Here is a 21825-nt window from a genome sequence, read left to right on the forward strand (position 1 = left end):
TGTAAAGGCCTTTGCCTACTTCCCTAACCTTATTTCCTATCACATCATGCTGTCAGTCCCATTGTGACCTGCTTTCAGGTCCTCAGGCACCCGAGTTTCTTTCCTAATGTGCTGTTCCTTCTGTTGGTAATCATTTTGCCCTTGCTCTTCCTTATCTTTTAGGTTCAGGTTTCAGATTAAATGTCATCTCCTATGGAGAGGTCTTTTCTGACCATCTCTTACCCTGCCAAAAAGGATAGTCATCCATCCCAATACCTACCTTCTATCTCAATACCCTGTTTGTTGCCTTCACAATACTTTACAGTTTGTAATTATTTGTTTATTTGTGTGGATTTTTTTTTTCTGCCTTAGTCATTAGAATGCAAACTCTGTGAGGGCAGGCACCACATCTATCTTGTTCATCATTATATATTCAGCATTTAGCACAGAGCCTGTCATCTAACAGGCACAATAATTATTTGTTGAATAAATAAATAAATATGCTTTAATTTATCAGTGTGTTTCTTTTATAGGGTTAACCTTGGAGTTAAATTATTTTTATTGAGATATAATTCAGATACCATAAAATTTCACCCGTCAAAAGTGTGTAATTTAGTGGTTTCTAATATATTCACAAGCTTGCACAACCATCACCACTATCTAATTCCAAGGCATTTTCATCACTCCCCATTCCCCCTTCCCCCAGCCCCTGCCAACCACTAGTCTACTTTCTGTCTTTATGGATTTGCCTATTCTGGACATACCATATAAGTGGAATTTTATAATATGTGGTCTTTAGTGTCTAGCTTCTTTTCCTTTGCATAATATTTTCAAGGTTCATCCATGCTGTAGCATGAAATACTGCTACATTCTATCTTATGGCTGAATAATATTTTTTTATATGGATATGCCATGTTTTGTGTATCCATTCATCAGTTGCTAGACACTTGGATTGTTTCCACTTTTTGGCTATTATGAATAATGCTGCCATGGGCATTCATGTGTAAGTTTTTGTTTTCACTTCTCTTGGGTATATACCTAGAAGTGGAATTGCTGGATCATATGGTAGCTCTATATTTAATTTTATGAGGAACTCCCAGACTGTTTTCCCAAGTGCCTACACCATTTTACATTCCTACCAGCAGTATATGAGGGTTCCAATTTCTCTTCACCCTTGCCAACACTTAATATTGTCTTTTATTATAGCCATCCTACTGGGTATGAAGTGGCATTTTTGTTTTGATTTGCATTTCCCCAATGACTGATGATGTTGGAATGTGCTATTGGTCATTTGTATATCTTTTTTTGAGAAATGTCTATTAAGATCCTTTGCCCATTTTTTAATTGGGTTCTTTGTCTTTTAATTGTTGAGTTTTAAGAGTTCCTTATGTATGCTGGGTATTAGATTCTTATCTGACATATGGTTTGCACATATTTTTTCCCATTCTGTGGTTGTCTTTTCACTTTATTGATAGTGCCCTTTTATACACAAAAGTTTTTAATTTTGATGAACTCCAATTTAATCAATATTTTCTTTTATCACTTATGCTTTAGGTGTTTTATCTAAGAAACCATTGCCTCATCTAAGGACATGAAGATTTATGCCTGTTTTCCTTTGAGAGTTTTAATACTTTACAATTTTATATTTAAATCTTTGATCCATTCAGTTTTTGTATATGATGTGAGGTGGGGGTGCAACTTCATTCCTTTGTGTACAAATATTTAATTGTTGGAGTTTTGTCTTTTTAAACTTTAATAAAGAATCATAATTTTCTCAAAATTATTATGAAACAAATATGTTTCATTTTTACAGTTAAAAAAAGTAATGTATGGAGCACATACTATGTACCAGACATTATGTTGGGCATAGGATCTGTAAAGAAAAAAAGATAATTCTTACCTTCAGTCTCTCACAGATCTGGAAATTAAGAAACTTGAAAGTATTGATAGTAATAAAAATGTGAATGGAACATATAAGATATTTGAAGAAGTTACTAGTGGTTTTAAAGAATTGGTTTTTGAGAGACTGCATGTGAAAATAAGATGACATGGTAAAAAATAAAAATATTCCTGAAAATTGCTGTAAAAAGCACTTGATGGTGGTTGCTATGCAGTAGGAATATTTTACCTTGATTAGTACTCATCCATAAATGCAAGGTAAAGATAAGACCATAACAGAAATGACAAAGAAATCTTTCACTCATTCTCTCTCTCCCTCCTCTCTCTCTCTCTTTAGTATAACTGAATGAATTAATATTTATTTAACTAAGAGCAAAGGGTTCTTTACAGCAGTGCTCTCTGAGTCATTCTTTGCCAATTCTGTGTTTTTTCTCACCCCTTTGTCTTCCTTTTTTTTTCCTCTTGATGCTAATCTTATATTTGTTGATATATCTTGCTAAGATTTGCACTTATTTACAACAGCTTTCTTTGAACTGAGTTTAGTCTTTTGTGACTAATTATTGAGTTAATAGTTTTGTGACTAATTGACATTAGGACATGTTAGATTCGTTGTATTAGTCTGCACGGGCTACCATAACAGAATACCAAAGACTGGGGGCCTTAAACAACAGAAATTTATGTTCTTAAAGTTCTAGAGGCTTGAAATGCAAGATCAACGTACCAGCTCTTCTGGTAAGACCCTTCCTGGCTTGCAGAGGGCCTTTTCGCTGTTTCTCACATGGTCTTTACTCTGTGTGCACGTGCAGGGGAGAGAGGTGGGGAGGGAGGGAGAGGGACATCTCTGATGTCTCTTCCTCTTCTTATAAGGACAGGAGTCCTTTTGGAATAAAGCCCCACCCTTATGACCTCATTTAACCTTAATTACCTCCTCAGTGTCCTATCTCCATATCCAGTCATATTGGGATAATTTGCGTGGAGAGCACAATTCAGTTCATAACACCCATGTAACACATTGTAGTCACTTTGATATTCTTTATTTTACAATAAGAAAGTACAGTTAGTCTCTGTAAAACTTACATTGTTGCTGGAGGGGGTGAAAAAAAAACCTTACATTATCTAGGCTCTCTACACCTATATTTCCTCACCTATACGACAAGAAACTTGGACGAGTTGATTTCTGAATGCTGAAATTCTCTGTTCCTTCAATTTAGTTACTGATTTCTAATATTATTCAGCAGATAGATTTTAGGAAGCATCTTATAATAGAAATTCATGTTCTGTAGATCAGCATTCTACCAACTCATTACTGAAGTGAAAGTCTTAGTCATTCTATGTACCTCTAAATTCTGACATAGATATTTTTTTCAACAAGCTATGCTGGTTAGGTTTTTACTATATTCTTTTAAACTAGCTATGCTGGTTAGGTATAATTTAAAGAATTGAATGTGACATGTTTCTTTTTTCTTCCAGTTAATAATACCTTTTATTTATACAATAAAGTTTATCCTTCATAAATACATTTCATTGTAATGGATACAATAAATACAACATAATAAGTGTAGACAGTAAAATGTGAGAATCCCTCTCATACTTACTCCTCTTTCAAAGGAGTTAACCACAGTTAACAGTTTAGTATGCATCCTTCTACTCTTCTATGAATGTACATATGAATATTAATTTATATTTTTTCATAAATGAAATCATACTGTATATATTCTGTTATTTAAATTTTTTCCTCAGCATTGTGTCTTGGGATTTTCATAAATACCAAGATATATGCATATCATATTTAAAATGGCTGCATGGTGTTATATAATGTTATTGTAATTTATGTAACTGTTCCCCTTTTGTTGGATATCACTTTGTTTTCTTTATCACTATTAAAAGTAATGTGCAGAGATTCCTTTAGAATATACTTCCTACATGTGGGATTAAACACATTGAAAATTTTGATAGTTACTGTCTTCCTAAAAGGCTTTACAGATTTACATTCCACCAACAGGGAGTGATAGTGTTCATTTACTTTCACCACTGCCAAGATAATACCACTATTTTAAAATTGCTTCCAATCCAATGGTTGAAAAATTATATTTTCATTGTTTTAAAGTTGCATTTATCTGATATCTGGAATGTTGAACATCCTTTCACTTGTACACTGTATATTTTTCCATAAATTTCTCTAGTTTACCCATCTTTCTTATGGAGTATCTTTTTAATATTGATTTGTAAGAGTTTTGTAAAATATATTTTGCATGTGAATTCTTTATTTTAAATGTTGCAGGTATGTTTTCCCTGTCGTTCATCTTTTAACTTTGCTTTTGGTATCTTTTGATATGGAGATTTTTCATTTTGTGAGAATGTCAGTCATTCTCTTTATCCTCTCTGTTTTGTGTACTGTGTAGGAAGCTTCTTCATGTAGAGTTATTTAATTTTTTGTAGTATTTTATGTTTCTTTAACTCCATTTGGAGTTTATTTAAGTGGGTAGCCAATTCACCCAACCTTACTTGCTATGTAGTCCATTCTTACTGATTTGATACCATTTTATCTCAGTCTAAATTTGTGTTATGCTGATCTATTTCTGGACTCTCTATTCTCTTCTTTTTGTTGTGTTTTCCTAATTTCTTTACCAATAGTGTACTTCTAATTACAGTAGATTACTGTGTCTTTTGAAATCTGAGATGACAAGAACATTTTCCTTCATTTAATTTATTTTACACAGCTATTCTTGCTACTTTTATCTATAGTTTTTTTCCTCTTCTCTCTCTGTTTGCTATTACTTCTTAGTGTTGCTGTAATCTTACTCGACCCTCTTCTGATTTGTGGCTGTTAAGTTATATGTGAACTAGAAAACTAGATAACAGACTGCTGGTATTTTAGATAAAATAGTCTCTAGATCGAGGAAATGAAGAATTCATATGACATTGATTCGTGGGTAGAATGTTCATGCTTTAATACATAAAATTTATTGCACGCGTTTTAGTTTCTCAGAGGCTTAGATTTTTTGTTGTTTCTAGGTTCTTAGTAATATTTTGAATAGTTGATGCTGCTGAATATGCAACATCATATAGAAACATTCATATATGTTAAAATTATTTTTTTAATTGAAGTATATAGTTAATTTACAATACTGTATTACTCTCAGGTATACAGCAAAGTAATTTAGTTATATATGCGTATATTCTTTTTCAGATTCTTTTCCATTATAGGTTATTACAAGATACTGAATATAGTTCCCTGTGCTATACAGTAAATCTTTGTTGTTTATCTATTTTATATATAGTAGTGTGTATCTGTTAAGCCCGTACTCCTAATTTATTCCTCCCCTGCAAAATTATTTTTTAAACAGAAACTACATTTAAATCACTTTGAGGGACAACTTTCTTTATTTCCATCATTTTATGGTAATGAAAGTTGTCTATTAATAGGGAAACAAAGTAAATATGACCAAGCCCACTTTTTGCTTTGGGGTTTTCTTCTCTAACAATACAATAGAGAACAAAATTAAAATTAAAAAAAAAAGAGTAGGTAAAGTAGAGTAAGATTTACTCTTATTCTATATCAACTAGAACCAGATGTATTATAAGAGCAGCATCTGGAGAATTTCCTGGCTGTCCAGTTGTTAGGACTCTGTGCTTTCTCTGTGGGAGCCTGAGTTCAATCCCTGGTCTGGGAACGAAGATCCTGCAAGCCACACAGCGTGGTCCCCCAGCCCCACCCTGCCACCAAAAAACAAGAGCAGCATATGTTACCATGGAGCATCTTTAACTCAAGGTCAGCTTTAAAAAAAGCTTTGACCTGCTTTATGGTTTGGAAAAATAATTCTCACTGGCCTTGGGCAATTATAGCCTTTATTGTACCTAAATTGCTAAGCTTACATGAGGTACTTAAAGTAGCTGTCCCTTCTTTACTGCACAATCAGTAGAATCCTGCATTGGCTGTTCCGTTCTAAAGCATAAGAAATAGAGAAGTAGTAGTGCTATTTTTTTTTTACATTTGTATATTCAAATTAAATGAATAGATTCAACATGCTTTTTTAAACTTCGTTTTAAGCTTTTGTTTTCTTTAAAATATCTCTGGTACTATGAATTTGTGTGTATGTGTGTTACATATTACTTAGGGAAATACTGTTTCTCTTATCACTGGACAGGTGAATTATTTAAGGGTTTCCAGGATTGCACTAAGATTTGGAGCATCTGAGGGTTGTAAAAGAACCTGTACTTTTTGTAGACATTTCAAGCTTAGAGTGCCCCAGAGATCCAGAAATAGGGTAGTTCTAAATTATGATTAGCATCTGGAGTCTAGTCAGAGCTTACTTGGGCAAGAAACATACCCTTTTTAGGCTTGGGGTTCCTGAAGCTATATATATCTATACTACGAGATTCAGTAAATCAATATGCTATATGACAGCTCACAAAGTGGATCCTGCCTGCAAAGACATATATTGATTGGCCCACACAGTGTTTTTAAAATACCTAGATTTATGGCTTCTGACTGAAAAATTGGAAGATCTGACAACCTGAGCAGCAACTAGCTAGATGGACTTGTGCTCTCCGCTTCACCAGAATCCATACCACTACTTATCCTGAATGTGTCAGTTGCCATTTGTCACCATACTTGCACAATTACCCACTTACTTAACTCATTTATGTTCCTACCCAGCAACTGAAGGTTTGGAATATCTAATTTATAACTATCAGTCTACATCTCTTTCTCTGTGTCTGGTGCAGCTAAGGTAAAAATGAGTAGATAGCAATTTAATATAGTTAGAACAATCAACTCATTTTTTCCAGAAACACATTACATATTCATGTCTTCATTATCTGTTGCATTTTGTGAATGCAGTACTTAATCCTGAGATACTTTATTTACTCTCTGCTGAATCCTACTCACTTCACCTCCCAGCACCTAGTTTCCCTTGATCACCTCTGCAGTAGTGTCTTCTGAAGTCTTATGAACACGTATTTTGTCCACCACTATAAGTTTATTATAGTAGAGATTTAGAAAACTTCATTCAATTAAAAAATAATTGTGTTCCTGTGAAGAGGCCTTTGATTAGCCTTTTCTTAATATAGTTCACAGTTCATTTTTTTCAAAGAAATACATATATTGACATTCGAAGACTAAGAAAGTAGTAATTTAAATTTTTATTTCCATAATTTTCCTAGTTCGCCTTTGGACACTAAATTTTAATATTGTTTTCCTTGCTTTCAGTTACAGATGAGGACACAGTAAAGAGGTATTTTGCCAAGTTTGAAGAAAAATTTTTCCAAACCTGTGAAAAAGAACTTGCCAAAATCAACACATTTTATTCAGGTAAGTAGTTGTTTGGTACAATATACAAGAGACAATTTCTGCTGCTAAGGAAGTAGGAACTCTACCGTGTCATTGTTGAAACTTCTGATCATTTTAAAATTGGGGCTTTTCTTACTATATTGCAATTAAAGGATATTTTCTTTAGCTGAGGTAGGAATGCATCTGGTACTTCACTGTTTGAGCCTTATATGGTCATTGCCTAGTTCTCTTGCAGTTGCAAGGATTTCAGGACCTCATTATGACTCAATACCTTGAGCTTCACTGTGGCCCAGTCCAAAGCATTAAAGAGTCAGAAACTTGGTTTTATCATTTCTCTCAGAGCTGAATGACACAGTTGCAGCTTATTAATTATGTCACTTTTATGCCTTTCCGTTGTGTGGAACACTCATATCTGTCTCTCTAGGGTATGGTCTCCAGAGTAGCATCTACAAGATGCTCTTGAGAAGAAAAGAAAATATTAGAACTTCTATTTATTTATGTCTGACCCTTTAAATTGTTGTTTTTTTTATATATGTTTACTCCCCTACTCCTTTAACATCTGTTTTTTCATTTCATAGAACTCACCTTTTTTGACTACCTCATTCTGTTCCATTTGACCAGGCCCCTCCCCGAATTACTTTCATTTCCATCAGTCCTTGAGCTTTTAATCCCTTTACCCTCATTGCCTTGTGTTGATTGCCTCTGCCTGGCAAAACTCCAACCGTGGACCAGTCCAACCTTTTACCTTCTTCATGCCTACCCCCAGGCTGCTTAGGACAGCCGGGGAAAAAAAAATCACAGCAGAACAAATTTGAACCACTGTAAATTCATTATTGCATTCTTAACTGTGTTCTCAAAGCTGCCTGTGGATCCTGATCAGTGCCCTTTTTCATATTTCAAAGTGCTTTTCTAAACCCTATGCCATTCTCTTGAATTCTCTGACCCAAGCATCTTCCCCATCATGTTCATTATACCTCCTACTTTACAAATAAATATAAAGGCCTTCAATTCCTGTTGGTGTGTAATACTTATGCAGATCTGTGCCACTCCCCTCCCACCAAATACCTATAGATATTCTTACCCTTATTTATTTTCCTCCAATATTTGTAGAAAAGATATACCTCTTCAGTCTATGGAAAATTCTATAACTACTGACTGAATTTCAGCTCCTGGAGACTTTGTTCCAGAAATTATTTCCTCTAAGAAAATAACTTTCCTCTAACTTCCCTTTTCAATGGATTAGTTTCCTTAGCAAATCACTCCCTTTAAACAGAAAATAAATAAATAAAAAAGGAAGCAAGGACTTCCCTGGTGGTGCAGTGGTTAAGAATCCGCTTGCCAGTGCAGGGGGACGTGGGTTCGAGCTCTGGTCCAGGGAGATCCCACATGACGCGGAGCAGCTAAGCCCGTGCGCCGCAACTGCTGAGCCTGCACTCTAGAGCCCGCAAGCCACAACTGCTGAGCCCGCATGCCACAACTACTGAAGCCTGCGCACCTAGAGCCTGTGCTCCGCAACAAGAGAAGTCACTGCAGTGAAGAGTAACCCCCACTCGCCACAACTAGAGAAAGCCCACGCGCAGCACCAAAGACCCAACACGGCCAAAAATAAATAAATAAATTAATTTTAAAAAAATATAAAAAAATAAATGGGATCACCTCATCTTGAAAAAAAGGGAAGCAAATATCTTAACTCTGTGTTCTCCTTCTCATCTTTCATTTATGGCTGGATTTCTTCCTAGGCAGAGGAAGTAGTTTATGCAAAGGCACAGAGCTGTGAAAGGGCATAGCATATATGCACGTCCTTTTCACTATGTTACAAGCACTTAGAAGGCAGAGACAAAACAGAAATATTATTTGAAACCATGCAAATGCATAGATTTTCAGCAAGGGAAAAATGTACAGAAGGAATTAACAGTGTTCAAGGACAAAAATAATTTCGACAATTAGGAGGTAAGAGGATAAAGAGGAACCAGCAATGTAGACAGAGGAGAGGGCAGCCATATAATGTAGAATGAGGAAGAGGAGACTAAAAGAGGAAGGCATTTGCAGTGGAAAGAGTATTTCGACTGAGAAAAGTCTATTGGGTATGATCTAAGGTTGTAAATGAGAAATATAAAGGTCAAGTTTATTAGCATTTTTCTTTTACTATGATTGTTCTGGGAAGGATCTCTGAACCCAACTCTAATTGGATAAATTAGATTACAAAAAGTAGATAAAGCTTCTTGATTTACAAAGAAAAATATCTGCTCTTAACAATAGATACATACTTTATATATTTTGAGTTAACAGTAAAAAATACATACAAATTATGACCTCATTACACAGACAGATGTGTGTGTTTTATATGTTTGCATGCATCTGTATATGTGTGTATGTGCAATATATTTGATTAAAAATATTTTCTCATGAAACAATACTTATTCTTACTACTTATATTCTGTATTCTCTAATTGTTTCTATTTGATTTTTTTAAATGCTGATTTATGATACACTAAATTGCTTTCATGATCTCATATTGAGTTACAACCCTCAGTTTGCAAAATGGTATTTTAGACTTGGTTACTTTTCAAAGATAATTTTAGGCTTTCTACTATTAAAAATTTGGGGGCTATGATTTAATGACTTCCTTTCTCTGTGCTTATTGGCAGAGCCATTAGGGCATGTCTCTTGATGTCATCAAGGAGTAGGTACAAATTGGTAGTCTTCAGACTGACTTTTTGCCAGGTCAGGAAATGATGGGTAATATGAAGACATGATTGACAGAAGTAGAATTGGTGCTTGTCCTAGATTGTGTCATTTTTCTCCTTATTTAGCCACTTTCTCCATGGCAGATTGTCTTGTATACTACAATTCTCAGATACTAGGGCACATGAAGAACTATAAATAATATAGGGGTGAGTTCATCTTATAAACCCTACCTCCACCCAGTTACATCTCACAAATTATTTAATGGTCAGTTAAAAATGGTTATTTTTTAGGTGAGATATAGTATTGACTGAAACCTTGAAGTACCCCCTGCCCAAATGCTATAAAAGCTAAACCAACAAAACAGAATGAATACTACTAAAATATGGATGTATTTATTTTCATAAAAGTCTATTACCTATCAATTACATTTTGGATTTTTGAACCTTATTATTTTTTTTGAAAACATTTACCATGTAACCTTCCTTGACCTCTACGTACTTACTTGTAAAATGAGCAAATTGATTCCCAGCCCTCTGGGATTTCACATGTAAGGAGTCAGAAGCTATTTTCAATATTTCACAAAACCTAATGTAAGTTATTTTATTGTTCTTTTTTTATTACATATTTTTTGGCTAATAAGATATAGGTATTTATTTAGATTTATAGATAAAATCTTCAAACATTTGAAGACCATGGGAAGAGAGGGAAATTTTTTAAAGGAGGTATCCTTTTGGTGATAACATTGCTGATCACTGACCTAGAGTTCTCCCAGGTGTCTTCTCGCACTGAAAATGGTATCAGTCAATACAAACTGAAGGTTGTAGTGCTAGAAACTTTTTTTTATGATGACCAGTAATGTCCTTTTCCATTGGGAGTACAAATTACTTCATGTCACATCTTTCTCTTTTCTCGAACCAGTTTGCTTTCTCCCTCCATTCAAAATACTTGGCTTCTAAGCAGTATTTCTATGCACCTACATTTTTTTTTTTTTTTTTTTTTTTTTTTTTTTGCGGTACATGGGCCTCTCACCTTTGTGGCCTTTCCCGTCGCGGAGCACAGGCTCCAGACACGCAGGCTCAGCGGCCATGGCTCACGGGCCCAGCCGCTCCGCAGCATGTGCGATCTTCCCAGACCAGGGCACGAACCCATGTCCCCTGCATCGGCAGGTGGACTCTCAACCACTGCACCACCAGGGAAGCCCCAATGCACCTACATTTAAAAAAAACTCTTAGACTACATCTGTTGCTTTTAATATTCCACAATTAAAACAGGCAAGCCCTTTTTATTGGTTGGAATATTTTAAATATCTAAATGCTTTTTCCTTTGTTTCTAAAGGAAATAATTTCAGGGTTTTTATCTGGCTTGTCCTAATTTTTGACTTCAGTTTTTATGTTAGGAACTCACAACACTGTTATGTGCTTTTCCTTTCTTTACCAAAAAGGAGGGAGGAAAGGTAGGAAATCACAGTAGTGTTATTCATAAGTAGGAAAATAATGGTAATAGAAACAGATTTATTTCTTGGCTGTAAAATATTTTCAGTCTCCATGTAAATGTAAGACCAATTGGATAATAGTTACTCAAAACTATTCCTATTATACAGTTATTCCTGTAATCCTATTATACAGTATCTTGCTATATGTTTACTTTTCTTTATTCTTATTGAATTTGAGGCACTGTATAATAATGAAACATAAGAAACTCTCTCACTGAAATACTAAATGTTCATTTCACAGGTGATTATATGTGTCTAGTACCCACAACTGTGACTTAATGGCTAGTTTTGTTCTTTGCTTATTCATGTGTTAAAATGTGGATTAAATATATTTAGTTAAGTAGGGTGACCATAGGTTTGTAATATTGTTTAAAATTCTATTGTCTTAGCGTTTCTTCCTACATCATTACAACAAAATCAGTTACTTTTTTTTTTAATATTTATTTATTTATTTGGCTGCATCGGGTCTTAGTTGTGGCGTGTGGGATCTTCATTGTGGCATATGGGATCCTCTGCTGCGGTGCCTGGGCTCCTCTCTAGTTGTGGCGTGCGGGCTCCAGAGTGTGCGGGCTCAGTAGTTGTGGCGTGCAGGCTCTCTAGTTGTGGCATGCGGGCGGCATGTAGGATCTTTGTTCCCCAACCAGGGATCGAACCCACATCCCCTGCATTGGAAGGTGTATTCCCAACCACTGGACCACCAGGGAAGTCCCCAGAATAAGTTACTTAAAAGCTATTAAAGGATGGGAGGTTAGGGGAAGTTGGGGAAGTGAATTAAAGCAGCTAGAGTGGCTTGCTTTCTTTCTAACACATCTGATGAAAATTAAAATTACAATTATTTACGTTCTATGTACAATAAATGTTGCTTTCTTCATTTTCTTTAAAAAAGTGATCGGGGCTTCCCTGGTGGTGCAGTGGTTGAGAGTCCACCTGCCGATGCAGGGGACGCGGGTTCGTGCCCCGGTCTGGGGGGATCCTGCATACCGCGGAGCGGCTGGGCCCGTGAGCCATGGCCGCTGAGCCTGCGCGTCCGGAGCCTGTGCTCTGCAACGGGAGAAGCCGCAGTGGTGAGAGGCCCGCGTACCGCAAAAAAACCCCAAACAAAAAAACAAAAACAAGCCATGGGAAACCAACCTTTTCTTTGTCTTTTCTTCTTTCTTTCCTCCTCCTTCCCTCCTAGCTTTTCTTTTCGTTTCTTTCTTTCTAAGACTGAAAGCATGGGCAATGCCCATAGTCATGGGGTAACAGGTTTTTAGGATGGCATCTTCACAAAAAAGCAGACTATCATCTAAATTAGTGTTCTTTTAAACAATTGTAGGTTGCAACCCAATAAATGACTCACAGGGTCAATAAGTGACCCACAGGGTCAGCACATTTTTTTAAAATATGAATAGAATATAGTAGAATGGAAAATATCAGAGTACATCTAATATATTTCTTTACTAATTATATCTTTAAAAAAATTTATGATATTTGTTATTGTAGAGTTGTACAACGTACTGTGGAAGCGAACATGAAGAAGCATAAATGGAAACGTTTAAATTTGCCATATCCTCTTGGAGGAGTGTGTTCGGGAATGGCTGTGTGGGGAGTAGGGAGAGCTGGAGTATGGTGTTCTAGGACAAGGGAAAAACCTATCCAGATGTGTAATGCATTAAAGTCCGTGACATATTTGGGGGTGAGGAGGATAACAAATAGTCAGCTGAGGCTGGAGTTGTAAGAAAATAAGGAGTGTTATTGATTAGAGAGAAAAGTGGAATGGAAGAATAGGATGCTATTTTCACACATGGAGGTTTTAGACTTAAGTATTTGAGGTTGTCAGAATTTCAGGTAAGAACTCCAGAAAAAGCCGTGCAAAAATAGGATGTAATGCAACAAGATTAACTATCCTGAATCACCTATAATGGGTCAACATTCTTATAAACTTACTTTGTATTTCAGGTAACAGTGAAATCCATAAATTGAATCAGAAAGATGATAACATTGAAAGACAATAAAAGTATTCTAAGACATTAACTTTATCAAGAAATGTTCTTCAGTTGCATAACATGATAGCTTTGCTATTTTGAAGATACCTTGTATTTCTAAAATAACTTTTCTAAAAGTAAAAATATGTATACAAATCTCGTTAAAAGTAAAGATCTTGATAATCTTTTTTTAGCTCTTTGAGGGACACATAGGTACTTTGAAAGTCTTGAATGGTTATTGGAAATTTTTATCAAATATTTTATTATCAGTGTATGAGAGCTTATGGCATTAAACAAATATTATTAAGATAATAATCTGTTCATATTTAGAGTGACTTGATTCACTGGCATGAATAGAAATTGGAATTTATTGCCAAAATAGGCTGTTTTCATCAGTATTTATAAAATTGCTTAGGAATATTCATTTTTATTTTTTATAACTGTATTTGTAGATTTTCATTCATAGACAAAATTAAGTTTTATATACACATTTAATACCTCTTTTTAGGTTCTGTGCTGTTCCATGTATTTGAGCTTTTTGGAGATCTAACTTTAGAAAACTGAGGTATCATTGCAAAATAGACTTGGACACTTGGTGTCAAAAGCAGTGTTTCTCATCCTTTTTAAACCTATGCCCCTTTGATAAGTTAAAAAATCTCACACCATAACTGTAGTAATATTGAATTTTTTTTTTCAAGTAACATATGCTTTATCCTCGACACTCCCACGTAGAGATTCTCTTTCATTATGCTCTTCTAGACAGTCGTGCCTTAAGGAAGAGAATCACTAGTTTAAAGAAAGTAGCAAAATACCCTTGAAAGTTTTATTTTTCCTTATTTCTACATAGGAACTTGGATTACTAGAGTGAACTTTTTTCCTACATATCCATTCATTCATTCATTCAGCAAACATGGATTGAACCTGCTATTGCAAAGATGAAGATGATAGTCCACACAAAAAAAGTGTATGTGAATGTTAATAGCCGCATAATTTATATAGTAAAAAGACTAAAAACAATCCAAATGTCCATGAACTGATGAACATTTAAACAAAATGTGGTGTATCCATACAGTGGAAAACAGTTCATCAATGAAAGGAACAAACTACTGATAATGAAAAGTAGTTTCATACAAAATGAATGAACCTCAAAATCATGCTAAGTTAAAGAAGCCAGACAGACACATAAGACTACATATTGTATGATTCCTTTATATAAGGTGTCCAGAAAAGGCAAATCTGTAGACAGAGAAAGCAGATCAGTGGTTACCTGGGGGTGGGAGTGAGGATCAACAGCCAGCAACCATGACAGAAGTGTATGAGGTAATGGAACTGTTCTAAAATTGGATTGTGGTGATGATTGTACAACTCTACAGATTTACTAAAAAATCAGCAAACTTTATGCTTACAGTGGGTGAATTTTATGGTATGTAAAACATACCTGAAGAAAAGATATTAGGGGCGTCCCTGGTGGTGCAGTGGTTGAGAGTCTGCTTGCTAATGCAGGGGACACGGGTTCGAGCCCTGGTCTGGGAGGATCCCACATGCCGTGGAGCAACTAGGCCCGTGAGCCACAACTACTGAGCCTGCGCATCTGGAGCTTGTGCTCCGCAACGAGCGCGATAGTGAGAGGTCCGTGCACCGCAACGAAGAGTGTCCCCCGCTTGCCACAACTGGAGAAAGCCCTCACATAGAGGCGAAGACCCAACACAGCAAAAATAAATAAATTAATTGATGGACTTCTACCCCCAACATCTAAAAAAAAAAAAAGGATTTAACAAAAAGAGTAAAAAAATTGTTCATCATAAAAGATGAGGATTATAGAACCATTGCCCTCAGAGAGCTCACAGTTAGTAAATAAAGCAAAAATATAAACAAAGAATTGTATGCAGTGTTCTATGTATGCATATATGTAGTCCCATGAGAGCCTTGAAGGAGCTTCAAATTGTGACTGAGAGTTGTTAGACAAGAAGAATTTTACATAGAAAATGATATTTATGATTAACCATGTAAAATGAGTAAGGAGTTTGCCAGATGGAGAGGCTGTTTGTTGGCTTATTGCTGGCATACAGGTTCTTTTTCTATCCATTTTTTGGGGCTTCTTACATTTTTAATATCCTTGTACTGAAAGATGTAAATAATTACAAAATTTATGTATTGACAACTCTGGCTAAGGAAGCTAAACAAATAGCAAACTCATGTATTAATGTTTTAACAACAAAAGTTGATCATTCATGCTACTTAGGATATTCTGGCTTTTCGATCTTACTAAATTACCTGAGGCTTTTAATTAGCATAATAATTTATAGTGGACTTTGGATAAACCTTCACATTCTTTCATTATATATGTGTTTGTATTTGTGTATAATATTTTTGCAAATAGCTATGAAGTGGTTGGGACGTAAATACTTAAGTTGTTTGAACCTAACTACTTAATAGAAGTGTTTGGTATATTTTTCGGCCTAGGAGCATCATGAAAAAATTGCTGAGATGTAAAGTGCACTGTGAACCAAGAAGTTCTATACTGTTTTTGATCATGAGGATAATAAGACAAACACATATGCAATAGAAATGCTTAACTTGTATTTTAAAAAAACCCTAGATTCATTTTCCCTTTGACTTAAATGTGAAATTTGAATATAGGTGAATAGTTCCATTTCTTACAATTATGGAAGACTACAAAACACTTAAAAGCTGTATAGCAGTGGTCCCCAACCTTTTTTGGCACCAGGGACCGGTTTCACAGAAGACAGTTTTTCCACGGACTGGGGGGGCAGGGGATGGTTTGGGGATGATTCAAGCATATTACATTTATTGTGCACTTTATTTCATTATATATTACAACGTAATAATAATAGAAATAATTATACAACTCACCATAATGCAGAATCAGTGGGAGCCCTGAGCTTGTTTTCACTTGACACTCACTGATAGGGTTTTGATATGAGTCTGCAAGCAGTTGATTTTTTATGGTCTCTGTGCAGTCAAACCTCTCTGCTAATGATAATCTGTATTTGCAGCCGCTCCCCAGCACTAGCATCACTGCCTCAGCTCCACCTCTCATGAGGCATTAGATTCTCATAAGGAGCGCGCAACCTAGATCCCTCGCGTGTGTAGTTCACAGTAGGGTTTGCACTTCTATGAGAATCTAATGCCGCCACTGATCTGACAGGAGGCGCAGCTCAGGCAGTAATGCGAGTGATGGGGAGCGGCTGTAAATACAGATGAAGCTTTGCTGGCTTGCTCGCTGCTCACCTCCTGCTGTGTGGCCCAGTTCCCTGGGGGTTGGGGACTCCTGCTGTATAGGATATGCAAATTATCAGGTACAAAATAAAACATATACTTAATATGGCTATAGACATAAAAGAAAGTATCAAAACCATGAGCAAAGAATAAGAAACTATCAAAATTGACTTTTAAAAATAACCAATTAGGGCTTCCCTGGTGGCGCAGTGGTTGAGAGTCCGCCTGTCGATGCAGAGGACATGGGTTCGGGCCCTGGTCCGGGAAGATCCCACATGCCGCGGAGCGGCTGGGCCCGTGAGCCATGGCCGCTGAGCCTGTGCGTCCGGAGCCTGTGCTCCGCAACGGGAGAGGCCACAACAGTGAGAGGCCCATGTACGCAAAAAAAAAAAAAAAAAAAAAATAACCAATTAGAAATTTTTAAATGACAATATAATTACTTAAATTAATATCTTAATCAATTAAACTGTAAGTTAGTTAGACCTTAAAAGAGAATTTATAAACTGGTAGTGTTGAAGTAGTAACTCAGAATGCAGCACAGAGATAGAGAGGAAAATACAAGGTATGTAAAAGACAGAACAAGAAGGTCAAGAAGTGATAGTTGATATCTGTTATTTGCTTTTTCCACTACCCATTCCATATTTCCTTTGCCCTCAGCCAGTACCTTAGTTGGTGAGGGTTCTTTACTGGGTGGGATAACCGAAACTTTAATTCCTGAAGGGGCTGAATCCTTAGTAATTCTGTCTTCTTTTGATTGCTTTAGTTTTCCATTAACTTCTGTTATTGGTCATGGAAGTACTAGGATGTGTTCCAGGAAGTCTCCTGGGTGGCAGACACAATGCTCATTGCTACTGTTGTGTTATCTATTCCCCTTGGAATCAGAATCACTTTAACTAGTAAACACCTTCTTTGCCTACTGGTTCAATGGTATGATGAGTCCAAAAAAGGCCAGGTGGCAGTCTCATCTTCCAATTCAACAGAACCATTGTTGTATTCCTATGAAAGAAGCATTTCCTCTTGAGGACTAACCAACAGGCAGAGCTCAAGTTGCAGGTTGAGTGGATTATTAGATATAATAGTGAAAGGAGCCACTCCTACTTCCACCCCTTCATTCCTAGACTGAATTTTGGCTGTGGTTAGGATAGAACCAAATAATGGTCTCAGTACTGCATTCTGAAAGACAGAACCCCAACCTTTGAGAGTTTTGTCTCCCAACTCATTTCAGTAAGCCTTTATGTTAGGCCAGCTATTTCTGGGTATGTGATAAAACCGTTTTATTCCATAGATATGCTCATTGCTTTACCACCTTGAAAATGGATAAGGCATTCCAGTTGATAGTGGTGCTAGCAGAAGCATTATAAGCAGGGAAGGCACATCCGTATAAAGAAAGCACTTGTTCCAAAGAGGACAAATCTCTGCCCCCTGCATCCAGTGCATGCAACCTGCCGCTAGGTGGTTAGTCAGTTCCAATGAGGAATGGTATCATTTCTGGAGCTCATTGCTAGCCTCTGCTGCCAGGTAAGTAGCTGCATTATTTGATGCATAGTTTCATACCAGGTGCTAGAGGCTGTGTTGATTTGCACCAGTGATAATACCACATCTAGAATAGCAGCTGCCTTCAGGGTGACCATTATTGATTAAGTTTAACAATAATCCACACTCATTCTTCAAGATTCGTCCAACTTCTGCACAGACTAACCAGATGAGTTAAATGGAGATGTGATAGATAACATCATCCCTGGTGGTGGCACTAATCTCTGAAGTTCCCCTAGGGATATGTTTGTGCTTTTGGCTTACTATCTTGATAGGGAGAAATTCCAGAACTTCCACTAGCCCTTCCTCTCCTGGGTCAGAGTCAAATGTGGAGATTCCACCAGTAGCCCAGTATTTGTATTCCAGTTATACATTCCAGAACTGGAAATATAATCATAGTGTGAGCCTGTGAACCAACTGGGTCCACTGAGTTAAACCTGGGCTAATATTCCATCTATCACTTGAACAACTGTATATCTCCATTTTGACTGCGGGACCAAATTGCATTTGGAGTCTTCATAAATTTGCATCAGTTCAAAGTATGTGGTAGGCATAATTCTAAGGTGCCCTCCAAAATCCCTTCCCCCTGATATACACATACTTTCTCTCAGTTATTCAATCAAACACTAACCTAGGTGCTGCTATAAAGGATTTTGCAGGTATAATTAAGGTCTCAAATCAATTGACTTTAAGAAAGTGAGATTATTCCAGGTAACCCTGACTTACTCATGTGAGCTCTTAAAAGGGAATGAGTTATTCCTGAGGAGAGAGATTCAAAGCATAAATACTCACAAGGTTGTACAACCATCACCACAATCTAATTCCAGAACATTCATCACCCCAAAAAGACCCTGTACCCATTAGCAGTCACTCCTCATTCCTCCCTCCCCCCAGGCCCTGCCAACCACTCATCTGCTTTCTGTCTCTGTGGACTTGTCTGTTCTAGACATTTCATATAAGTGGAATCACACAATTTTGTGGCATTTTATGTCTGGTGTCTTTCACTTAGAGCATTATATCTTCAATATTCATCCATGTTTTAGCATGTATCAATACTTCATTCTTTTTTTATGGCTGAACAATATTCCATTGTACATATATACCATATTTTGCTTATCCATTCATCAGTTAATGGACATTGGGTTTGTTGCCACTTTTTTGACTATTATGAGTCCCAGTTTGTGTTATGTGTACAAGTTTTTGTGTGCATGTATATTTTCAGTTTTCTTGGTTATATACCTAGGAGCGGAATTGCTGGATCTTAAGGTAACTCTGTGTTTAACTTTTTAAGAACTGCCAGACTGTTTTCCAAATTACAGTGCGGCTGTACCATTTTGTATTCTCACTCTTCACGGCTTTTAAATTCTGTGTCTTCAATCTTCATCTGTAAAAAGAAAGGGTACACTTGAGGTTTTGCTGAGGGGAAGTGTGGGGTAGAATGAAAGGAGGGTATTACACTGAAACATGTTTTTCCTATCTAGTTCTAAATATTAAATGTAGCATTTTTTTCCCTAGAAATTTTAGGGAAACAGACTAATTAGTAAAAATTCAGACGTCAGTGAGAATTTTACCAGCTTTTTTATCTTGATGATTTGACAGTTCTGTTTTACTTCTTACAGAAAAGCTCGCAGAGGCTCAGCGCAGGTTTGCTACACTTCAGAATGAACTTCAGTCATCACTGGATGCACAGAAAGAAAGCACTGGTGTTACTACACTGCGACAACGCAGAAAGCCAGTCTTCCACCTGTCCCATGAGGAACGTGTCCAACATAGGAATCTTAAAGACCTTAAACTGGCCTTCAGCGAGTTCTACCTCAGTCTTATCCTGCTGCAGAACTATCAGGTACTTCATTTTTTACTGTGGAGGATAGAACCTTTAAATGATTGAGAAATTAAAATAAATGGAATTTCCTTGAGCTCTACTAATGGGTCAATCCAAAAAGGGAAATTCTTAGCATGTCATTATTCTTTCTGTTCTTATTGGGATTTCAAAGGTTCTTAATTGGCTAAAAACCAGGTTATCAGAGATGGTAAAATAATGTTAACAAAACTTCTGTTTTTGAAGATCAGTTTTCCAAAACCTTTTCGTACGGTATTCAGGAGTAGCCCTTGACTCAAAGAGTAATAGTTTGCTTCCTATTTTTAGAGGCATCTCTAAGTAATGAGTAGAAATAAGAAATAATGTATGTCTACCCAACCGCTGCTGGCTATGTAAGAACTTTTATATTCCACCACAGCAAAATTTCCATGAAAGCAGCTGTATAGTTAACTTTCCTGCAACTAACACTAATAGTGTAAAAGATACTGACTTTTCAACTTTCCACTGAGAACCCTTTCAGTTTTATTATCCACAGGCTGCAATATGACTGTATTTAAAACAAAAACTAAAACAAAACTTGGGAAAGAAAAGAAATTTTAAAACCCAACCTAAAAAGTTGAATTACCAGGTATGCTAAATTATGGAAATGCTTGGCATTTATTCATTTGTAATTCTTTATAGATTTGTTCACATAGTTAAATCTATAAAGAATATATTGAAAAACAGATTATTCGTTAAATAATAAACATTTAAATGGGCAAAAGCATCTCCCTAATCTTTAAAGAGACCTTATGTGCTATTATTTTTCCATTTTATTCTTTTGATTATTACTTCTAATCTGGTTAAGATCATCACAGGATCATACACTATATAAAAACTAGAGGTTATATAATACAAGTATTACCATGGGTAAATATTGGAATTTTAAAATAAAAAGTAATTATAGGGCTTCCCTGGTGGCACAGTGGTTGAGAATCCGCCTGCCGATGCAGGAGACACGGGTTCGTGCCCCGGTCTGGGAAGATCTGACATGCCGCAGAGTGGCTGGGCCCGTGAGCCATGGCCGCTCACCTTGCACTTCCGGAGCCTGTGCTCCGCAACGGGAGAGGCCACAACAGTGAGAGGCCTGCGTACCGCCAAAAAAAAAAAAAAAAGTAATTATAGTGCCGTATCTGTAGTAATCTAAGTTTAATGCATGTACTTATTTCCATCTTTCCCTTTCATAATTCTGCTTTCTTTTTTGGTGATTTAATATTTTAACATTTAATATTTTAACATTCAACATTAATATTTTAACATTTAATATTTTAACATGTTAATATTTAACATAATAATATTTTAACATTAACATTCAATGTTAATATTTAACATTCATATTTAACATTTAACATAACTCAGAAAATAACTTTAGAAGAATAGGAAAGTAATTATATAAGGTATATATGATGGGAAATTCCTTTCCTTTGAAATTTACCCATAGCTTTATAATTTATCTTTAAAAAGAAACAGAAATGTGTTTCTTCTTGCTTGTAGTGATATAAAATATTAACATTTCATATTCCTGTGTAATATTACACAGGAATTCCTGTGTAATATTACAGGGAAATACCCTTGTTAAATTTTACTTTATTAACTTTGCCAGAAGTTTTTGTTTTGGGTCATTATAAAAAGCTTCTTGAAAATAATTGTTAATTATAAAAGTTACAGGGAAATACCCTTGTTAAATTTTACAGGGAAATACCCTTGTTAAATTTTACTTTATTAACTTTGCCAGAAGTTTTTGTTTTGGGTCATTATAAAAAGCTTCTTGAAAATAATTGTTAATTATAAAAGTTCTGATCTGTCCTTTATCCTTTGAGACTGTCTATCCTGTAAGAATACATTTATTTTGAAAATGATGAGAAAGGAAAATGAATTG

The 21825-nt window shown here is 36.0% G+C and overlaps 1 protein-coding gene across 1 annotated transcript in view; it reads left to right on the plus strand.

Annotated features, from left to right (window-relative positions):
* Positions 1-21825, plus strand: part of XPR1 (xenotropic and polytropic retrovirus receptor 1) — a 199241-nt gene that overhangs the window by 113079 nt on the left and 64337 nt on the right. Inside the window, exons 3-4 of the mRNA XM_060034998.1 lie at positions 7091-7192; positions 19708-19931. Of these exons, the coding sequence (XP_059890981.1) occupies positions 7091-7192; positions 19708-19931 (326 nt within the window). The remainder of the gene's footprint in view (positions 1-7090; positions 7193-19707; positions 19932-21825) is intronic.

Source organism: Delphinus delphis, chromosome 1, assembly GCF_949987515.2.
Source record: "Delphinus delphis chromosome 1, mDelDel1.2, whole genome shotgun sequence".
Classification (NCBI taxonomy): domain Eukaryota; kingdom Metazoa; phylum Chordata; class Mammalia; order Artiodactyla; family Delphinidae; genus Delphinus; species Delphinus delphis.